General features: G+C 36.8%; 2 protein-coding genes and 2 non-coding genes across 5 annotated transcripts; 3 read left to right on the top strand and 1 right to left on the bottom strand.

The window, feature by feature from the left end:
• LOC134324028 (interferon-induced protein 44-like) lies at positions 1-7,459 on the top strand. Its single transcript, XM_063005680.1, has 8 exons — positions 1-88; positions 2,886-3,152; positions 3,816-3,846; positions 3,957-4,149; positions 4,348-4,488; positions 4,657-4,828; positions 6,606-6,706; positions 6,789-7,459. The coding sequence occupies exons 1-8, from the start codon at positions 1-3 to the stop codon at positions 6,963-6,965; spliced, it is 1,170 nt and encodes a 389-aa protein (XP_062861750.1). The 3' UTR covers positions 6,966-7,459.
• On the bottom strand, positions 7,011-17,920 carry dhrs12 (dehydrogenase/reductase (SDR family) member 12). 2 transcript variants are annotated; one of them, XM_063005911.1, is made up of 10 exons: positions 17,813-17,920; positions 16,142-16,275; positions 15,894-15,976; positions 13,571-13,663; positions 12,467-12,548; positions 11,926-11,987; positions 11,250-11,354; positions 10,255-10,345; positions 8,940-9,077; positions 7,011-8,699 (listed from the first exon to the last, which is right to left on the bottom strand). In XM_063005911.1, exons 1-10 carry the CDS (start codon positions 17,866-17,868, stop codon positions 8,587-8,589), a joined length of 957 nt encoding a protein of 318 aa, XP_062861981.1. In that variant the 5' UTR covers positions 17,869-17,920; the 3' UTR covers positions 7,011-8,586. The 2 variants fall into 2 exon arrangements, with proteins under 2 accessions (XP_062861981.1, XP_062861982.1); XM_063005912.1 differs by lacking the exons at positions 15,894-15,976; positions 16,142-16,275; positions 17,813-17,920 and adding an exon at positions 14,866-14,948.
• trnal-caa (transfer RNA leucine (anticodon CAA)) lies at positions 14,135-14,248 on the top strand. Its single transcript has 2 exons — positions 14,135-14,172; positions 14,203-14,248. It is a non-coding gene; the product is annotated as a tRNA-Leu (tRNA).
• Positions 15,502-15,613, top strand: trnal-caa (transfer RNA leucine (anticodon CAA)). The gene is made up of 2 exons: positions 15,502-15,539; positions 15,568-15,613. It is a non-coding gene; the product is annotated as a tRNA-Leu (tRNA).
• Positions 17,921-18,302: the final 382 nt, after the last annotated feature.

Genomic DNA, 18,302 nt, shown 5'->3' with positions numbered 1-18,302 from the left:
ATGGCGGCTTGCCCACATGCCTTTCTGAGGGCCAGACGGTACCCCAGGTGGCACAAGGCCATTCGGGTGTGTAGACCGCAAGGTCGAGGTAGTTAGTCTTTTGCTTATGCCTCTCTTAGAATTATCATGGTGCGATGCCATGCAGCCCTCGTGCTGCTTTTGTTTTAACGCTTAGCATTTAGCACTAGTGGTTTCACTCAGCGCCGAGCTACAGCGCTTGTTGTGATCCCCGCTATAGTGCATTTAAATATTATTGTCATCGGATTCCGAAACCGTTGGGTGGCGACTCCATTAAGCGTTCGGTTGTTCTGCCAACAACCCGGGTTCGAATCCGTATCTATGAGCTTGCCTAACTGAGTCTTTGACTGGTTCTCTTGCTCTCATTTGGCAGCGCGTCCACGCTTTCTTAGGACTAGGTGGTACCCCTGGTGGCACAAGGCCATTCGGGTGTGTAGACCGCAAGGTCGAGGTAGTTAGTCTTTTGCTTTTACCTGTCTTAGAATTAGCATGGTGCGATGCCGTGCAGTCCTCGTGCTGCATTAATTTTCAGCGCTAGTGGGTTCAGGAACCGCGGGATGGTCATGCCGTTAAGCGTTCGGCTTTGATGCCATAACCCGGTTCGAATCCAACTCCTTTTATTTTCAGCGCTAGTGGGTTCAGGAACCGCGGGATGGCCATGCCGTTAAGCGTTCGGCTGTGATGCCATAACCCGGTTCGAATCCAACTCCTTTTATTTTCAGCGCTTAGCTTTAGCACTAGCTGTTTCAATTAGCGCCGATCTACAGCGCTCGTTGGATTCCGAAACCGCTGGGTGGCGACGCTGTTAAGCGTTTGGTTGTTCCGCCAGCAACCCCGGTTCGAATCCGCATCTGCAAGCTTGTCTAACTGAATCTTTGACTTTCTCTCTTCTTTCAGATCGGTGTGCTCCCACTGCTGCGTCTACAAGCGAAGTGTCCGCCGATCGCTCCTTTCACTAGCCAACCGCTGTGCTGGGGCTAGGTTTCTTTTGGAGGTTCTCTATGTCTGCGTCAGCTCGCTGTAGCGCTTTCAGCGCCTACACTCACCCCCTCACCTGCGCTATATTAGTGCGCTGGTAACGCGCCCGGCTCTCTCCTAACGACCAGGGTTCGCGTCCAGCATTCTTTATTTTTCTTTTTCTGTTTTTTGTTGCCTGCATCGCCCAGCGGCATCCATCGGGGTTCCTGATTGGTTTTTGTTTCTGTTTTGTGTTCATTATTTTCCATTTAAAAAATAAAATAGCCGCTCAGGTGGCGCACCGGTAAAAAGACACGCGCTGCAACCAGGGCTGGATTTCGAAGGAGCGTCGTTTAGAATCCAGCTCTGCCTTTACGGTCGAGGCTGGGCGGCTATGGACAACGATTGGCCTGTTGTCCGGGTGGGGGGCGTGACTTGAGACCGTAGGGGATGCTCTCTCAGGAACGGGGCGGTTGCGCCCTCTGCTGGCTGGTTGGTGGCGCCTGTTTGGAGACTGGAGGGGGTGTGGCGGAGTGTGTGATCCTCCGTGCACAGTACTCTGCCACGCTACACTCGTCAAGTGTGGGTGATAAGACGGTCGATTGGCTGTGCACGTTTCGGAGGAGGCGTGGAACGGCCTCGTCAGCCCCAATCAGGAGCAGGAATCCACACTAATGAGAGGATGATAGATGGGATGAAATTGGACGCGCTAAATTTATTAAAAAAAAATATATATTTTTTTTCAATCTCCGCACTTGGGTCCTTTCTCTCCCACGTAACAATACAGTAGTTTTTCTACCATTTGATTTCACCAAACGTTTAAGTGATGGCTGATCACGATCATTCAAGATTTTTTTCCGACCACATTCCTTCCTCGAAGATGTTTCCCCACTGTCCTTCCACTTTTTAATAATGCGTTGGACATTTCTTAACCCGATTTTAGTAGTTGCAGCAATCTCCTTAGATGTTTTCTCTGCTTGATGCATTACAATAATTTGACCCTTCTGAAACAGATTAACATCTGTTCTACAACCAAAGGATGTGTCTTTCGACATGGTTGTTTAAGAAATGAGAAGCTACTCACTCCATCAGTTAGGGTTAAATAACTTGTTGCCAGCTGAAACATAATCACCCATGCAGTAATTATCCAATGGGAGGCCTATTTGCTTACCTATTACCTAATTGCTTAGTTAAATCCAGGTGGTGACCTTTATTTGGCCAGGCAATGTACTGTATGTATGAATGTTTTGCTTATTATATAGATTAAACTCCCTTGGGTATTAATGAAGTTGGGACAGGGGCAGTATAAGAGCAGGACGTTTGTCAAATTATAAGAAACTTCAAGTGCTATCATAACTGAATAAAAATAAGCAACATTAATATAAAGTTTAAAGTTCACCATGGCAAAAAAATAAAAAATAAATAAATAAATAAATGGCATTAGCAAACAGTTTCAGCAATCAAAAGTCAAAAGTGCTGTGGTCTGTAGAGTTCACCCTTGAAATTGATTTTGGAAATAGTGGATGTTTTCAACTGAATACAGCTCAAAAACATATTGTTTTTTGTGTTTAGTAATATCTTTCCAACCTTTTTCAACAGAGTTTGAGTTGAATAAATCTCATCTTTTCTTATTTAGATTAGAACATGGGATCATCTTTACCAAAACCTGGTATGGAACACAAACTGACATATTACTTTTATCTAAGCACACAGTGTCATTCATAATTTACTCTTAATGTATAAAAGAAATTAAATAAAATCAGTTGTACAAAGGATTTTTACAGCAACATAAAGACTAACACACACACACACTCATGAAGGCAAAACTTCTTTAAAAAAAAAAACCCATTGTATAAAAACATGTACGTGAATAATTTTACACTAAAATCTCTCTCTTGTTTGCTAAACAGAATTTGTCACAGTTTTGGCTGATCAGAATGTTAAAACTGGAGAAACAATTACTCTTTGCTGTGAGGTGAACACAGACGATGTAGAAGTAACATGGAAGAAGGATGACCAGACATTGCGCTGTGTGGAGGGCAAGCACACTGTAAGCAAAACAAACAAAAAATGTACCTTGGAAATTACAAATGCTCAGCCGAGTGACGAAGGGAAGTACACCATAAACATTGAAAACAAAACAGGTTCTGACTCGTGCTCAGCCATTGTGAGAGTTGGTATGTAAAATTCAGTACTTTATTTGTGGTGTCTGAATACTTCTTATTTCTTACAGTAATGTAAATGACCATTTCAAAATACAGTACATACAGTGGGAACCAAGTCTGAGACAACAAATCTTATCAGCATAACCTTTTGAAAGAAAAGTTGAATCTTTAATAAATACATCAGGTTTACAATTTATATGTTTAATTATTTGGCACCACTAAAAAGCATGTAAGCACATTTGTTGAAGTCAGTTTCTTTGTACAAATGGTCAAATTTCTTTCTTTCCAGTTTTATACTTGCTCAAATGACTTTGGACCATTGATTTGACCTACTCATCAAAAGTTTGTTTAATTTAATACATTTGCAGCCACTGTTAAAAATATTACATTTATATTATAAATATGGCCATACAAACAATAAGAAATTGTAATATAAATAAATAAATATATATCCATGTTTAAAGATTCAACTTCACTCAAATCAATAAGCTGATTATATGATTTGTAACAAAAAAATACCCAAATGTTCTCAGACTTTTGGCCATCACTGTATGCATGTGTTTTTAAACCAATCCTAGATTTAAGTACCAATTTAGAAATTTGTGGATTTTACTGCTATTAAATGTTCTGGTTATGCTACCAATGCTCATACAGTGAGTCGTTTATTTCTTACAGAGATTAAGCCATGGAGAGATGTCACCTGGGAGTAAGTCAACAATAATAATTATTAATTTCTGACAAGAAATAGCTGCCCGGCTTTCAGTGCCACACTTTCAGTTGTTATTAACTAATTTTATTTGTTTGCTTGTTCCTTAGTCAAAATAAAATGTTTGCAAAACTGGAGGAATTTAAAATTTGTGAGAAAGTGCCAGAGCTTCGTTTCCTCATGGTTGGACCAGTTGGAGCAGGAAAGTCCAGCTCCATAAACACCATCAAATCTGTTTTTGAGAAGCGTCAGTTTATTAATTGCCTGGGTGCTACATCTTCTGAAACAAGTCTTACTCTCTCCGTAAGTCAAATGCCTTATTTCAAATCATTCAGAACATTAAACAAAATGATATTACACAAAGAACTGCAAGTCATCCAGGTCCTGGTGCAGCAAAGCTTCCCCACACAATTACACTACCACCACCAGCAAGTGAGCAATTACTTTTTTTACTCCACTGTCAGGACTAGAAAAATATTAATCTTTTTCTACCTCTTTCAGTTTCAGAGATTTGGGATTCCAAATAAAGACAGATTTTTTCCTTTTGCTTTCAACAAAGTAATGGGTTTGCAACAATCAGGAGGGGGGCGCACTGTTGACATCATCAATGCTATGAAAGGTCACATAAAAGAGGGTTACCAGGTAAGATGAATGCACAATTCTATTACTGCCTAGTAACAAACAGTAAGCAAATCTGTACATGAATGTGAAATTTTGATAATGAAAATCAGAACAAGTCTGAAGTATCATTCAACCCAAAATTTAATATAACATAAATGCATTGTTAATATATTTGTCTCTTTCATCCAGTTTAATCCTACATTCCCCCTGTCTGACGACAGTAAATACTACAACAGAAATCCCAGCTTGAGTGATCAGATCCACTGTCTGATTTATGTTATACCAGCAGAAAAAATTATGATGATGCCGACTGAAGTAACAACAAAAACAAAGGCTATCAGAGAGGAAGCAAGCAAAATGGGTTTGTCATTTTTTAATTTTTACACAGACGGAGTATCCCAGGTCATCTAGCTAACTGAAATCAACAACATTTTTTTTACTGTAAGCATATACTTTAAAAGAAACCAACATAAAGGATGACAACAATTACAAATACAAATAGGTAAAGACCTTAAAGATGATTGGGATAATATCATGCGAACATATGGTAAAACCATCTACAACCCCAAATCAGAAAAAGTTGGGACAGTATGGAAAATGCTAATAAAATAAAAACACAGTGTTTCTTACATTGACTTTTATTTGATTGCAGACAGGATGAACCTGAGATATTTCATGTTTTATCTGCTCAACATCATTTCATTTATTAATAAACATCCATTCCTGCATTTCAGGCCTGCAACACATTCCAAAAAAAGTTGGGACAGGGGCAATTTATGGCTAGTAATGAGGTAAAAAAAAAACTAAATAATGATGCGATTTTGGTGATGTCAACAAGTAATTGTAATCTTGGTTTGGTACAAAAGCAGCATCCAGGAAAGGCTGAGTCTTTGATGAGCAAAGATGATCAACAAATGTGTGAGAAAATTATTAAAATGTTTACAAACAATGAACCTCAAAGAAGATTGCATATTTCTCCCTCTACAGTTCATAATATCATTAAACCATTCAAGGAATCCGGAGGAATTTCGGTGCGTAAAGGCCAAGGGCACAAGCTTAAGCTGAACGCCCGTGATCTTCGATCCCTCAGACGGCACTGCATCAAGAACCGCCACTCAATAATAGCTGATATAACCACATGGGCAAAGGATTACTTTGGCAAACCTTTGTCAAGCACTACAATAACGAGTTACATGCACAAATGCCATTTAAAACTGTACTGTGCAAAAAAGAAGCCTTATGTTAACCATGTCCAGAAGCGGTGTCGACTTCTCTGTGCTCAGGGGCATCTAGGATGGACCATCACACAGTGGAAACATGTATTGTGGTCAGATTAATCAGCATTCCAGATCTTTTTTGGAAAAAATAGACGCCGTGTGCTCCGGACCAAAGATGAAAAGGACCATCCAGACTGTTATCAGCTACAAGTCCAAAAGCCAGGGTCTGTGTCAGTGCCCTTGGCAAAGGTCATTAACACTTCTGTGATGGCATTAATGCACAAAAGTACATTGAGATCTGCTGCCTTTTCCAGGGACGTCCATGCATTTTTTAACAAGACAATGCAAAACCACATGCTGCACACATTATAAAGGCATAAAGAAGCGGGGACAGGTACTGGACTGGCCTGCCTGCAGTCACCAATAGAGAATTTTTAAAGAAAAAATGTGTCAATGACGACCCCATACTGTTGCACATCTTAAGACGTGTTTACAAAATAAAAGCTGAAACACTAAATCACTTGGTCTCCACGGTGCTAAAACGTCTTTTAAGTGTGGTGAAAAAGAATAGCAACATTACAGAGGTAAATGCTTTACTGTACCAACTTTTTTTGGAATGTGTTGCAGGTCTGAAATGCAGGAATGGATGTTTATTAATAAATGAAATGAAGTTGAGCAGATAAAACATGAAATATCTCAGGTTCATCCTGTCTGCAATCAAATAAAAGTCAAAAGTAAATGTAGGAAACTCTGTGTTTTTTTTATTATTTGCTATTTCCATGCTGTCACAACTTTTTCTGATTTGGGGTTTATTTAAGAAAAATATGTACATGTATTAAATTCTTTATAAAGGACTGTTATTACCTTAACAATTATACACTCAAATGTGATCAAAGTGTTCTTTTCTTTTCTATACTTTAGGACTTCCACAAGTGGTTTTCTTGACCAAAATTGATTGCATATGCCCACTTACCAAAGAAGATCTGCAGAAAGTCTACATGAGCAAGAAGATCCGGGATAGAGTGAGTTTTTGTTTGCTATTGTGAGATGGTGATGGTATTTTTAACAAGGAATTAAATAAAAGTTTTTTTTCTGTGTATCCAGATACATGAATGCAGTAATATAGTGGGTGTCCCTGCAAACAACATCTTCCCTCTGATCAACTATAGTAAGGAGACTCACATAAATGAGAAGATAAACTGTCTGATGATGGATGCGCTAATACAAATTATAAACTGGGCAAATGACTACGTAAAGGCAAAAACTGAAACACGTGCCTGAATGATTAAAATTCAAACATAAGGGTTAAAAATCAGAAATCAGATCCAAAGTCAAAGTTGCTTTATTGTCAAAACTGCAATATGTACAGGACATACAGAGGATTGAAATTAGATGTACATAACATTAAAAATCGTACCCCTTATATTTCAATGTATTTAATTTCATTGTATTTAATTGTAAAAGTTACATAAACATACATTTCTTCTGACTGCTTTAATGATGACAAGGTCATGCAGATGTGAAGCACTGGTGGAAAAAAGAGGGAAGAAGGTGGGTTGATGACTGGGTCCTAAAAACTATGTGCCCTTCTGGTAAAAGATTCTCATTAGCCTCATGAGTTTTAGACTATCAACTGAAAGGCTGTTGGTTTGAATCCTGACCCCAAACATGCTGGGATATGCTGGGATAAAAATGCATTTCTTTGTACTGTACACGTCTATATGTATATATGACAAAGGTCTTTCATCTGACCTAGATAAATTATTTTGTTGGTGGAGGTGTAAAAATGTTTTTCCTTAAAGCTGCACTACGTAATTTTTGTGTATAAAATACACTGCTGTATGGTGCACTGAAAAGCTTTAGGTATGAATGTAAAAGGTATTGAGATCATTGCATATTGATGCCACAACCTACTTGACTGTTACATGCGCTGGGCAAATGATGTTGCAAAATGCACAAATGTTTTTCACTGCAGCTTGAAAGCAAATTGTAACTGAAACCAAGACATATAATCCTCAAACATGTTTATGCACCTTTAGCTTACTGTTAATATCTGTATTTTCTGTTCTTTTTACATTGGATCTGTAGTTTACCCTGCTGTCATGTACTACCTTCCAAGCCAGTTAATTCAGCATCTTACATTAATTGTGATTTTTCTGTAATTTTGCTTTCCTTTGGTGTAATTTAGCATTTACTGACAAGAAAATCTGCTACAAATATTGTTTATTTATTTGATTTATGAAACATATGCAAAACATATATTCTTATCAGAATAATTAAATCAGTACTTGTACAGTACAGTGAGTAGTGACAAACCTTTAGATATTAAGAGACATATAACTGTAAGATTTAACTGCTAAAGCTATTACTATGTATTACTCAGTTAATGCTATACTAAACATGTGGACATATTACAAAATCATGGCCATTACTATGAAGTTTGCTCATACTATGTGACAACAGCCTTTCTAAAACATTTTAAACTGTCTGTATGAATTTGTGCTTCTTCGTATCAAATGTAAACATAAGTGTAATTCATTATATTATAATTCATTAGGTGTTTTGAATACTTTAAAGTTAGCGTAAATCATATGGCAACATATGGTAAGCTTTTGGTAACCTTGGATAGGTTAATTATATAATACCATTTAAAAAACCTAACCTCAAGTAATCAAGTGATCTAATTGTTCGATATTGTACTTTAAAGAATTCATATTTTTAGTAAGACATGATCATACCTTTCCTAAAAAAATACAATTTGTGTTAGTTTAATAACTGATCAAAAAAAACATTTCGTTATAAACTAAAACTCTCAAGCCTGTCTGTACAGCACACTGCAGTCAGCTTCAGATGAGTGTTTAGTCCACGTGTCCTTATTAAGGGACCTAAAAGAGGTCAACAGTCAAGGTTTAAACTTGGCAGCAAGCTCCTCCAGTGCTTTCATGAGCTCATCGGTGTCAGAAGGAGAGGACTTGGTCAAGGCCAGCGGCAAATGTGTGGCAACCGACTTTCTGTCTGCAGCCAGAACAAGATCATAGATACATTAGATTAAAACCCAACTCATTCATTAATCCTTCCTTATCAGTGCAAAACAACAAGAATCCGAGTCCATAAAACTGCAGCATCCACACTACCTGGTGTGCGACTGAGCTAGCAGGTACAGACTTTGGGGGTAGCATTTTTTATGTATATTTACCTGTATTCACTGTTAGAATTCAGTAAAGGATATATTCTAAAGCAAGAAATGTCACTGACCTTGGAAGAAGAGGCCGCTGGGTTGCCCCACAGCTGCTTTGGACACTGCTAACCAAACCACTGTATCTGCTCCTTGTGCCTCAGTACGTAGTTTGTCTTTCATTTTGTGGTAGAAATCAGGCATGGATGACTGTACTGCTGCTCAAAATAATAAAAAAGCCTGTTATTAAATTAATCATTGTGTTTATATTTACACAATTAACATGATCTAAACATGAAGAAAAAAAGTGTTAGCCAAACATCCAGAAGGTGTTCAAACACTTTTTTAATCCAATTAAAATTCACAAAAACAGTGTTCTGTTTTAAATGTATAGTTTAAAGCATTGATATAAGATCATAAATGCAACCCTTTGCTGCTCAGGTAGTGCAGCGGTAAAACATGCTAGCACACCAGAGCTAAGATTTTGAACACATTGTTTTGAATCTCAGCTCTGCCACACGGCTGGGTTGGGTGGCTACATGAACACAATTGGCTGTTTTTCACACAAGGTGAAAGAATACTGTTCCAAAAGTGAGCAAATTAATGAATACATTAGCATCTCTGTGCTTCATATTTTGTGTAATTGTTGTTCCTGCTGCTTTCAGCTCATTTGCAACTCTTTTCAGTGGCCTTCCTTCTAACTTTTCCTTCCTTCTATCGTTAGTCTGGGTGCACAGTGTAAAATCTGATGTGCCACACCTGTCTGAGAATCAGTGCTCAGGATTCTGTAGGTGTACCACTTGCTGGTTGATAAGCCAAAAGTATAAACAGGGATGTTTTCCGTTCAAATGTCCCATACTTTTTTTCTTTTCTTTAAAAAGTGCCTACACCCCAATCATGACTGCTGCTTGTTGCATGATATCGTTCTTGTAAATGGCAACAGCTTGTATAATGAAACCAGGTGAAATGAGGACAAAAACATTTCTCCGCTATAAACACGGACATTAGATTCATGAGATTTATCTCGATTACATTACCAAAGTGTGTAGATTGCTATTTGGGACAAAGCCTTTGTCTTATGGTCCCACCTAACCTAAGTAATTATTACCAGATAAAAAAGATAAAGGATAAACAATGGACTACTGACTTCACATCTGCTCATTGGACATTTTAGACACTGTCTTGCTTTATGCAGTATCGGCTCTAGTGCTAACCTAACAGATGCTAACTGCTATCATCTAGAAGTCTGGCTAATTTAAAAGTGAGGGGGTGCTAAATTATATCCATACAAAAGTAGTTGCAACTGACTCTCATGTTATAATTCAATTGCTTAGGAGCAAACATATAGATGAGTAGCTTTCAGCTTTTTAACCTGAAGAAGCCAGACTTACAGACCTGGTGTATCTGCCCAGCCTGGGTGCATAGAAGAGAAATGGATCTCTTTGTGTTGAGCAGCCCATCTTTCTGTTATAACCACCTGCTGCCTCTGGTTACACAAATATTTACAAAGAGAGAAACATCAGCAGCTATTCATCTGCATTTTCAAACTAAAAGAACATGTTACAAATTATTAATCAATTCATTATAGTAATTGTGTAATTTGTAAGACTTAAATGCCAAAAACACCCTTGTCACCAAGTTAACTTGGCTGATAAAGGGAGAGTAGCATAGAGGAAACTACTGCTAATTAAACGGTGCATGTTTCATGTTTGCAGATAAAAGTATATGATCCCTAACTAATTGAATCAGATTTGTGTATTTAGAATATATGTTTATATGTTTTATTTATGGCTAAGTGGGTAGCACTGTCGCCTCACAGCAAGAAGGTCCTGGGTTCGATACCCAGGTGAGGCGGTCTGGGTCCTTTCTGTGAGGAGTTTGCATGTTCTCCCGGTGTCTGTGTGGGTTTCCTCCGGGTGCTCTGGTTTTCTCCCACAGTCCAAAGACATGCAAGTGAGGTGAATTGGAGATACTAAATTGTCCATGACTGTGTTTGATATAATATTGTGAACTGATGAATCTTGTGTAATGAGTAACTACCGTTCCTGTCATGTATGTAACCAAAGTGTAAAACATGATGTTACAATCCTAATAAACAAACAAACAATATATTTTATTTATTGTTAGGTAAGAAGCAAATACAGTGGTGATAGTATGATGCTTTGAAACATCAAGACCTAGACAACTTTTAATATTATCAAAGAAATTGTGAACTTTACTGTCTATCAGTGTGCAAAAAAGTGGGCTCAAGGGTTTTCACAGTGATCTAAAAGCCAGATATTAAATCAGAGAACGTGTTTGATGACAGTAAAATACTATTACTGTGTTTAATAAACAAAAAAACTATAATAACTGCAATCACTAATGTACAGCACTGTAGAAAAAAATACCTTGTTCTGTGCATAAGCCATGGTTCCATCAAAAGTGCCTTTTTCAAACTGTAGATCATCAACGTTGAGTTTATGAACCAGCATTCCTCCAGAAGACACAGTGATCTAATAAACCATAAAAAATCTATAAAAAAGTAAATAAACAAGCTGAAGTAAAAGCCTTATTAGATCTTTGGCCTTTGCCAGGCAGAAATGTTTTTTGTACAGACTTGTCCAACTATTTTTTTTAGGACTAGGGTCAAGAATGTTAGAATGTTGAAATGTTATTAGCAACCTTGGCAAAGAGGCCATTGTTCCATGTACTCTGTACTTACTGACTGTTTGTACAGATTATCTTGAGAGCTGAAGTTCTAAAAAAAGATCTAATATGTTTAATACCAGATACAACAGAACTCTGATATTGTGTGAAGTCTATGTTTTGGGGGGTTCAGAGCTATTTTCACAGCATACTAGCTGGGTGGTCCAGCAGTAATGTTTCGAGTAATTGAGTTAAATTTTGATAATTTATTTTGTTTTTAGTATTATAACATAATTATGAACTATGTGAAAAACACAAATGTTAAATCAATTGAATAAAAGCAAGTGACCCACTGCATGCCTGAAAATCCAGGCATATGATGTTTTAAACATCACATTGAATTTGGACTGTCAAACCTTAAGAAGAAATAAAACTTACCACCCTCGGATCCTCTGAATTTTTTAGAGCAGGAATCATTGCTGTGGTCAGAATGTAGGATCCTGTAAAAGTTAAATAAAAGATAAAAGTTTGCTGGATATTAACATTTGAGTTGCTGTTGAGCATTTTTGTATCAAAAAAACAGACATTTTTATCAAAAACAGACATTGGATTTGAATTGAACCACAATGCTGCCAGAAGCAAATGTTCTTAATTCTTGAAGCTGTAATTGTCTACAATGGCTAAATTGCTAAAATGCTGAAAGTTGGGACATCTGAACACTGTCTGTGTATGTGTGGGTGAACATCATGGCCAGTCCACAAATACAATGTTGTTTGCTAGCTGCATGAAACTGTTGGAAATCATATAAAAATGGTAATATCATATAAAAAACACCAGGTACTTTTATTACCTCAATTCACTTGATTAGTTCCTCAGATATTTCTCAAGTGACAATTTACAGGGTTAACCACATAGTGCTGACACCGCATTAATTAATAAATTAATTCACATGATCTACATTTGTAAAAAAAATTTTCACCAAGTGTATTGGTGGCAAAATTTTTCTCCAAGCCGTCCTCGGTCAGCTCTCTCTGGTTCACCATACAGCCCGCATTGTTGATCTGTAGAATCAGAAAGATTACTAACAACATGCCACATTTTATAAACACATACTTGCTAAACTGCACACTGCCAGAAACTGTCCCAGTAAAACTGAAATTAAAATAATTACAAATAATTTTAAAGATCATTACATAGTAAAACTATGATTCCTGATTATGAAACTTTATGATGTTATTCGATTTTATATGATAGCCATTGTCTTTGAGTCACCTTGAGTCTCTGTTTTATGCTGATACTTTGTTTGGTTTTATACACTGCTTGCCACACACACACATTGATATTTTATTGGACTGGCTTAAGCTTTAATATCACATCATTCATATACATCCAGAGGTGCATTTGTCTTTTGCTGAGATCTTGTATTCTCGAGAGTCAAACCATTCTGTAAAGTCTTCTCCAGCATATGATAAAAAACTCTCAATAAGGTTAGGGCCAGGACTCATGTGTGAAACTGTTAGTAGTGTAATGTTGTCAGATCAAGCTATTTTATTAATTTCAGCTTTTCTTTAAGTTTTCTTCACTTTTTAAGTTCAAGTTCCAGAAAATGCAAGCCCTTCTTAAACGCTGTACCATATTTTCTACAACCACAGGATACATCTTTAGACATGATTGTTTAAGAAAAAGGAAGCTACTCCTTGCATCAGTACGAACTAAAATTGTTTGCTCATTTAGTCCAACTGGCCAGGCAGCATTTATCCTAATAATAGTCATGGTGGGTCTTGACCAGAAACCATGGATGCAAAGCAAAATACAGGATAGGGCACTAAATCATCACACACTCAACACTGCATTCACTCACATAGAGGGACAATTAAGAGAAGCCAATCCAACTTTTGCATTTATTTTAAGAGATATGACTAAACTAAAGTAACTACTCAGTCTATGACCAGAAGTGGGAATCAAACCCGTAAAGTACAATGTAACATATATTATTTTGTCATCTAAACTTAAATGTGGCCTCAGCAGAGAAAGCAATGATTAATCAAGTACAGCATATTCAAGATATCCTGACAATACTCACAAGTACGTTCACACTGTGATTCTTCGTGAAGTCGCTGGCAAACTCCCACACTCCCCTGGGGCTTGACATATCCACAATGTGCACATGCACATTCTGGAAAAATAGGACAGAGAACAAATGGTAAGCAATAAATCCTCTACAGTGATTCAATCAAGTCTTTTAATTAAATACACATACAAAAACACAACTAGAAATTAGACAGGTGACAAAGGTAAAAAATCATTAACAAATAGAGAAAAAAAAACAATTCATTAATTAAAATCATATCAAGCTGTGTAACATTAATGCAAAAGGACTAAAACCAAAACAATAATCCAAGCTACTGGTGTCAAGTACAACTGGATTAAGCAACTAAACAAAATCCAAAGCACAAAAGTCCAGTTTGGAATGACATATTTTGTTCTGACTTATATTGTTTTAACTATGTAAAATCTAAGCTAAATTAAGCTTGAGAGTCAGCTAATTTATAAAAGTTATGTACATTATATCTCATGTTAAAACTTATTTGATTTCAAGAATCAAGGAACTAAGTTAATAAGTAATCAGTAAGTCCCACTCTTCAGTGTCAGGATGGCCGAGCGGTCTAAGGCGCCAGACTCAAGGTTTCAACAACCTTCCGGTGTAATGGAGGATTCTGGTCTCCGAATGGAGGCGTGGGTTCAAATCCCACTTCTGACATGATACTTTTTAACTACTAAATAAACCGACGCAGTGGTCAGTGACTTTTACACAGAACTGGTAATTTTTGAGTAACTTACTACAATAAATAATCAATTCAAAAACTGAATCTTGTGTTTACTTAGGTACTTACTAAGGTATCTTATTTAGCATTTAGTTTAAAGACAAAATAAGTGAGTTGTGTATGTAAAGTCAGGAAGAGTGCAGGTTTACGATAAAATATATAAACACTTATTATACTTAGTTCGATACCTTGACTCAGTGACTCAAAAGTGTACGGTACAGATTTAGCTCAATATTAAAGACTCTTCGGTTTGCAAACGGTTTCTCGTTTAGTAGCTTCGCTGTATAATAATTTTACTTAAGATCATAGTTAATCAATCATAGTGCATTTTGTCTGTAATTAATTAATAACATTTAAATAACGGAGTAAAACTTGTCCTCAAGCCCACAACAAAACATAAACAGGTGAGTATTTACAGTTTAAAGTACACCAACATGCTAAGCTTCATTTACAGAGCACAAAATAAGCGTGTAGACGCTCTTAGATAGGCAACATTACACAACGGTTAAAGTAGCAAGTTAGTAAAACACCCTATAAACCATCATCAACTTACATTAAACTTCTGCAATGTTATGCTCCACAGCCAATCTTCCACATAATCAGGATGTTAAACTGGTAAACTCCAAAGACGCTAAGATATCGCTAGTTTATTAAAAGGGTAACGTACTTTTAAAAGGGCTACAGCACTGCGGCTACATTTCCATGATATACTAATATCAATTACTGTCACTATGTAAGTGGGTCCCACCCATCACATCAGGAACTACTGCCTGAATCATAAGGGAAAGACTCGAGTTATTTTTGACGAGTCCGAGTCGAGTCAGGAGTCATTTTTTAATTTTGACAGGTAGGTTTTAAAACACACATAAGCCAAAATGAACGACAGATTTCGCGTAATGGAGTAACAAGAAAGATATTTTACTTATAAATGTAGTCGAGTTAAAGTAATGGAAATACTACAAGGAGAACTGCTTAAGTACAGTAACAAATTACATTTACTTCGTTACTGTTCACCACTGAGAGGATTCCGGTCTCATGTGAAGGTGTGTGTTCGAATCATGAAACTATGTTAAATTAAACATCACACAGTGAATCATTGTTTTAAAAGTAACGCATTTATAATCACACTGACTCACATCAACGATCATAGCGAATCATTCTCAGCCATTTCACCGTAACACGTTTCAGTGTCAGGATGGCCGAGCGGTCTAAGGCGCCAGACTCAAGGTTAATAACCTTCCGGTGTAATGGAGGATTCTGGTCTCCGAATGGAGGCGTGGGTTCGAATCCCACTTCTGACATGACACTTTTGAACTACTACTTAAAAAAAACTTTTCTATAACTATGATTCAGATAGTTACATGCATTGACCAATGACTTTCATACAGTGGTGGTAGTTGTTGAATAACTTTATTCCTTAACATATAAATTTATATAAATATATCAGTTATTCAAAAAGTGAATTTTGTGTTTACCTAGGTTCTTTGTCTTATAAAATTTTAAGACAAAAATAAGTCAGTTATGTATATAAATAAAATAAGGAAAAGTCCACATTTAGATATTTTTATATAATAATTGTACCTCATTTTTGCTCTGCTCCATCAAATATTTTCTCGCCTCATCTGCACGACCTTTATTTCGACACACCAGATGGACCGTACCACCTTACAGATAAACAACAAAATTTTCTCAAATGTCTATGGAGGCAATAAACAGCACATGTACTTCCATATATACAGTAAAATTGTCAAAAAAGTGGGTGCTGACTGGTAAGTTTTATTTAGCAGGTTGGTAAAAAAGTGTTTTTAAGCATTCTCTTTAGTGTTTACCCCTTTTAGCTATTTCAAGAGCTGCTGCTTTTCCAATCCCACTGTTGGCCCCTGTAATGACGAAAGACCTGCCACTCACATCCATGTCCAGATCTGAAGCTACAAAATGCTTCGCTGCTGTTTCATAGCCACTCCTAAAAAAACAGTGACATCCTGTATATGTTAATCAGACACAGTACTTGATACGGTATAGATTTAATAATTTCATTATTTTTAAAACTGTGATGTAATACAGTACCAATACTGTAGGACTTTTATGTTATAATGCAGTTGTAGTAAGAAGTACAACACACTAGGTGACTACTACAACCTTTATTAAACTGATATTTACATTTAGTGAACATACATTAGTTTTGAGTTAATTTATCACTGTAATCATCCTGTATTACTTTTATATAACTTTTATTTAGAATACTCTGTAATGTCCTTTTAGTAAGTGTAACATGTCTCTAGGTAAATACTACAACCTTTATTATATTCAATTTTATGTTTATTTTTAGTGATTTTTATTATGATTTATACTGTAGGACTTTCATTTTATAGCACGGGTGTACTTAGTATAACCCCCTAGGAATTTACTAAAACCTATATTATATACAAATTTACATGTATAGATTTTTAATGATTTTGTATATTTGATCATATTGACTTGTATTTTGTTACATTAGCTTTATAAATCAAACCCAGTTACAGTGTTCCACAGTAAGCACGTGAATTGCTAACAGGTAAGGAAAGCACGATTGGGTATAAAAGGAGAATCCACCAAAATATGTCTTTACAAGCAATGATGGGTTGTGTCTATCACTTTGTGTTAAACTTTAGGAGAGAATTAAGTAGGTAGCACTGTCGCCTCACAACAAGAAGGTCCTGGGTTCGATCCCCAAGTGGGGCGGTCCGGGTCCTTTCTGTGTGGAGTTTGCATGTTCTCCCCGTGTCCGCATGGGTTTCCTCCCACAGTCCAAAGACATGCAAGTGAGGTGAATTGGAGATACAAAATTGTCCATGACTGTGTTTGATATAACCTGGTGAACTGATTAATCTTGTGTAATAAGTAACTATCGTTCCTGTCATGAATGTAACCAAAGGGTAAATCCTAATAAACAAACAAACAAATCAGGAGAGAATTGCCAATCAGTTCTCAATGCAAAATTGCAAATAAATTGTTCTTTTACTATTTACTGTTCATAATATTATGAAAAGACACAAGGAGTTTGGGCAAAGCCAGAAACCACTGTTTAATGTCCATGAACTTTGAGCTTTCCGATGGCATTGCATGATAAACTGTCATAAATATTGCCACACGGGCTCAGGAGTACTTCAGGAGACCATTGTTACTCAACACAGTCCACCACTATATTATGAAATGCAACCTGAAACTCTACTGTGTTGTGCTCATATATTCATTTTTAATGTTTATTGACCGAGAACGAGGGAAAAGGCACTCGAATATCAGATATCCGATATAAATCGAATTTTACCGTGGTGTCCAACTGGGGCTGCTCGGCATTTTAATGCATTTATTGTTGTATCATTTAGTACTGCTGTATCATTACAGGTTTCTATTAATTTGCTTCTCTTGTATTATCCTGAAATAAAAAAGAAGCAAGCAGAACAGAGCCTGCACTGAACCACAAAAAGCGCGTTATAATGAAATAAAACGCTGTATCTTACTTAGTATATTCCTGAAGTCCTTTTACGAACCAGACTGCATTTCTGTAGAAAGTCATTGTTGGGGTTGAAGTGAAGCAGACTGGCTGATATAACTACTACAACCCTGTTTTCTAATGTTTCATAAGAATGACTACAGCATGCCACAGGGGCGTTACTGTTTTACAACTGTGTAGATCTGTAAATCATACACACGCATAGTCCTCCTTGAGCACATGTAATGACTATTAGCGCCAGAGATGGTTGATAGAACCCTAGTTGTGGAACGTATCACGTGGTGTTGTTACTGCTTCTGCAGAGAGAACGCGTCAAACCAGTGTTGGTGCTGGTAAATTCGGTTCATTTTATGGACTCGGGTTAATCTCAGTAATGTGATCCGGTTCCCTTGAGTCACTTGAGTCCACCCTTCACCTGTCTAATAAATAAAATAAATTACAACTGTAAGGATCCACAGACACATTATGTTTGTTTTAAATTTAAATTTAAATTCCAT

The sequence above is a fragment of the Trichomycterus rosablanca genome, chromosome 12 (assembly GCF_030014385.1).
Source record: "Trichomycterus rosablanca isolate fTriRos1 chromosome 12, fTriRos1.hap1, whole genome shotgun sequence".
In the NCBI taxonomy this organism is placed as follows: domain Eukaryota; kingdom Metazoa; phylum Chordata; class Actinopteri; order Siluriformes; family Trichomycteridae; genus Trichomycterus; species Trichomycterus rosablanca.
The sequence above is the reverse complement of the archived record's forward strand: the minus strand, read 5'-3'. Positions and strand labels throughout refer to the sequence as shown.

What these genes read in the sequence shown, in the direction of transcription:
- LOC134324028 (XM_063005680.1), top strand. Translation starts at nt 1, where the DNA reads ATGGCGGCTTGCCCACATGCCTTTCTGAGGGCCAGACGGTACCCCAGG. An exon ending in TGGAGAGATGTCACCTGGGA is followed by an intron (nt 3,847 to 3,956) that starts GTAAGTCAACAA and finishes CTTGTTCCTTAG; the next exon opens with TCAAAATAAAATGTTTGCAA. An exon ending in AAACAAGTCTTACTCTCTCC is followed by an intron (nt 4,150 to 4,347) that starts GTAAGTCAAATG and finishes TACCTCTTTCAG; the next exon opens with TTTCAGAGATTTGGGATTCC.
- dhrs12 (XM_063005911.1), bottom strand. Translation starts at nt 17,868, where the DNA reads ATGACTTTCTACAGAAATGCAGTCTGGTTCGTAAAAGGACTTCAGGAA. An exon ending in ATCACAGTGTGAACGTACTT is followed by an intron (nt 12,549 to 13,570) that starts GTGAGTATTGTC and finishes CTGATTCTACAG; the next exon opens with ATCAACAATGCGGGCTGTAT. An exon ending in TTTTGCCACCAATACACTTG is followed by an intron (nt 11,988 to 12,466) that starts GTGAAAATTTTT and finishes TAACTTTTACAG; the next exon opens with GATCCTACATTCTGACCACA.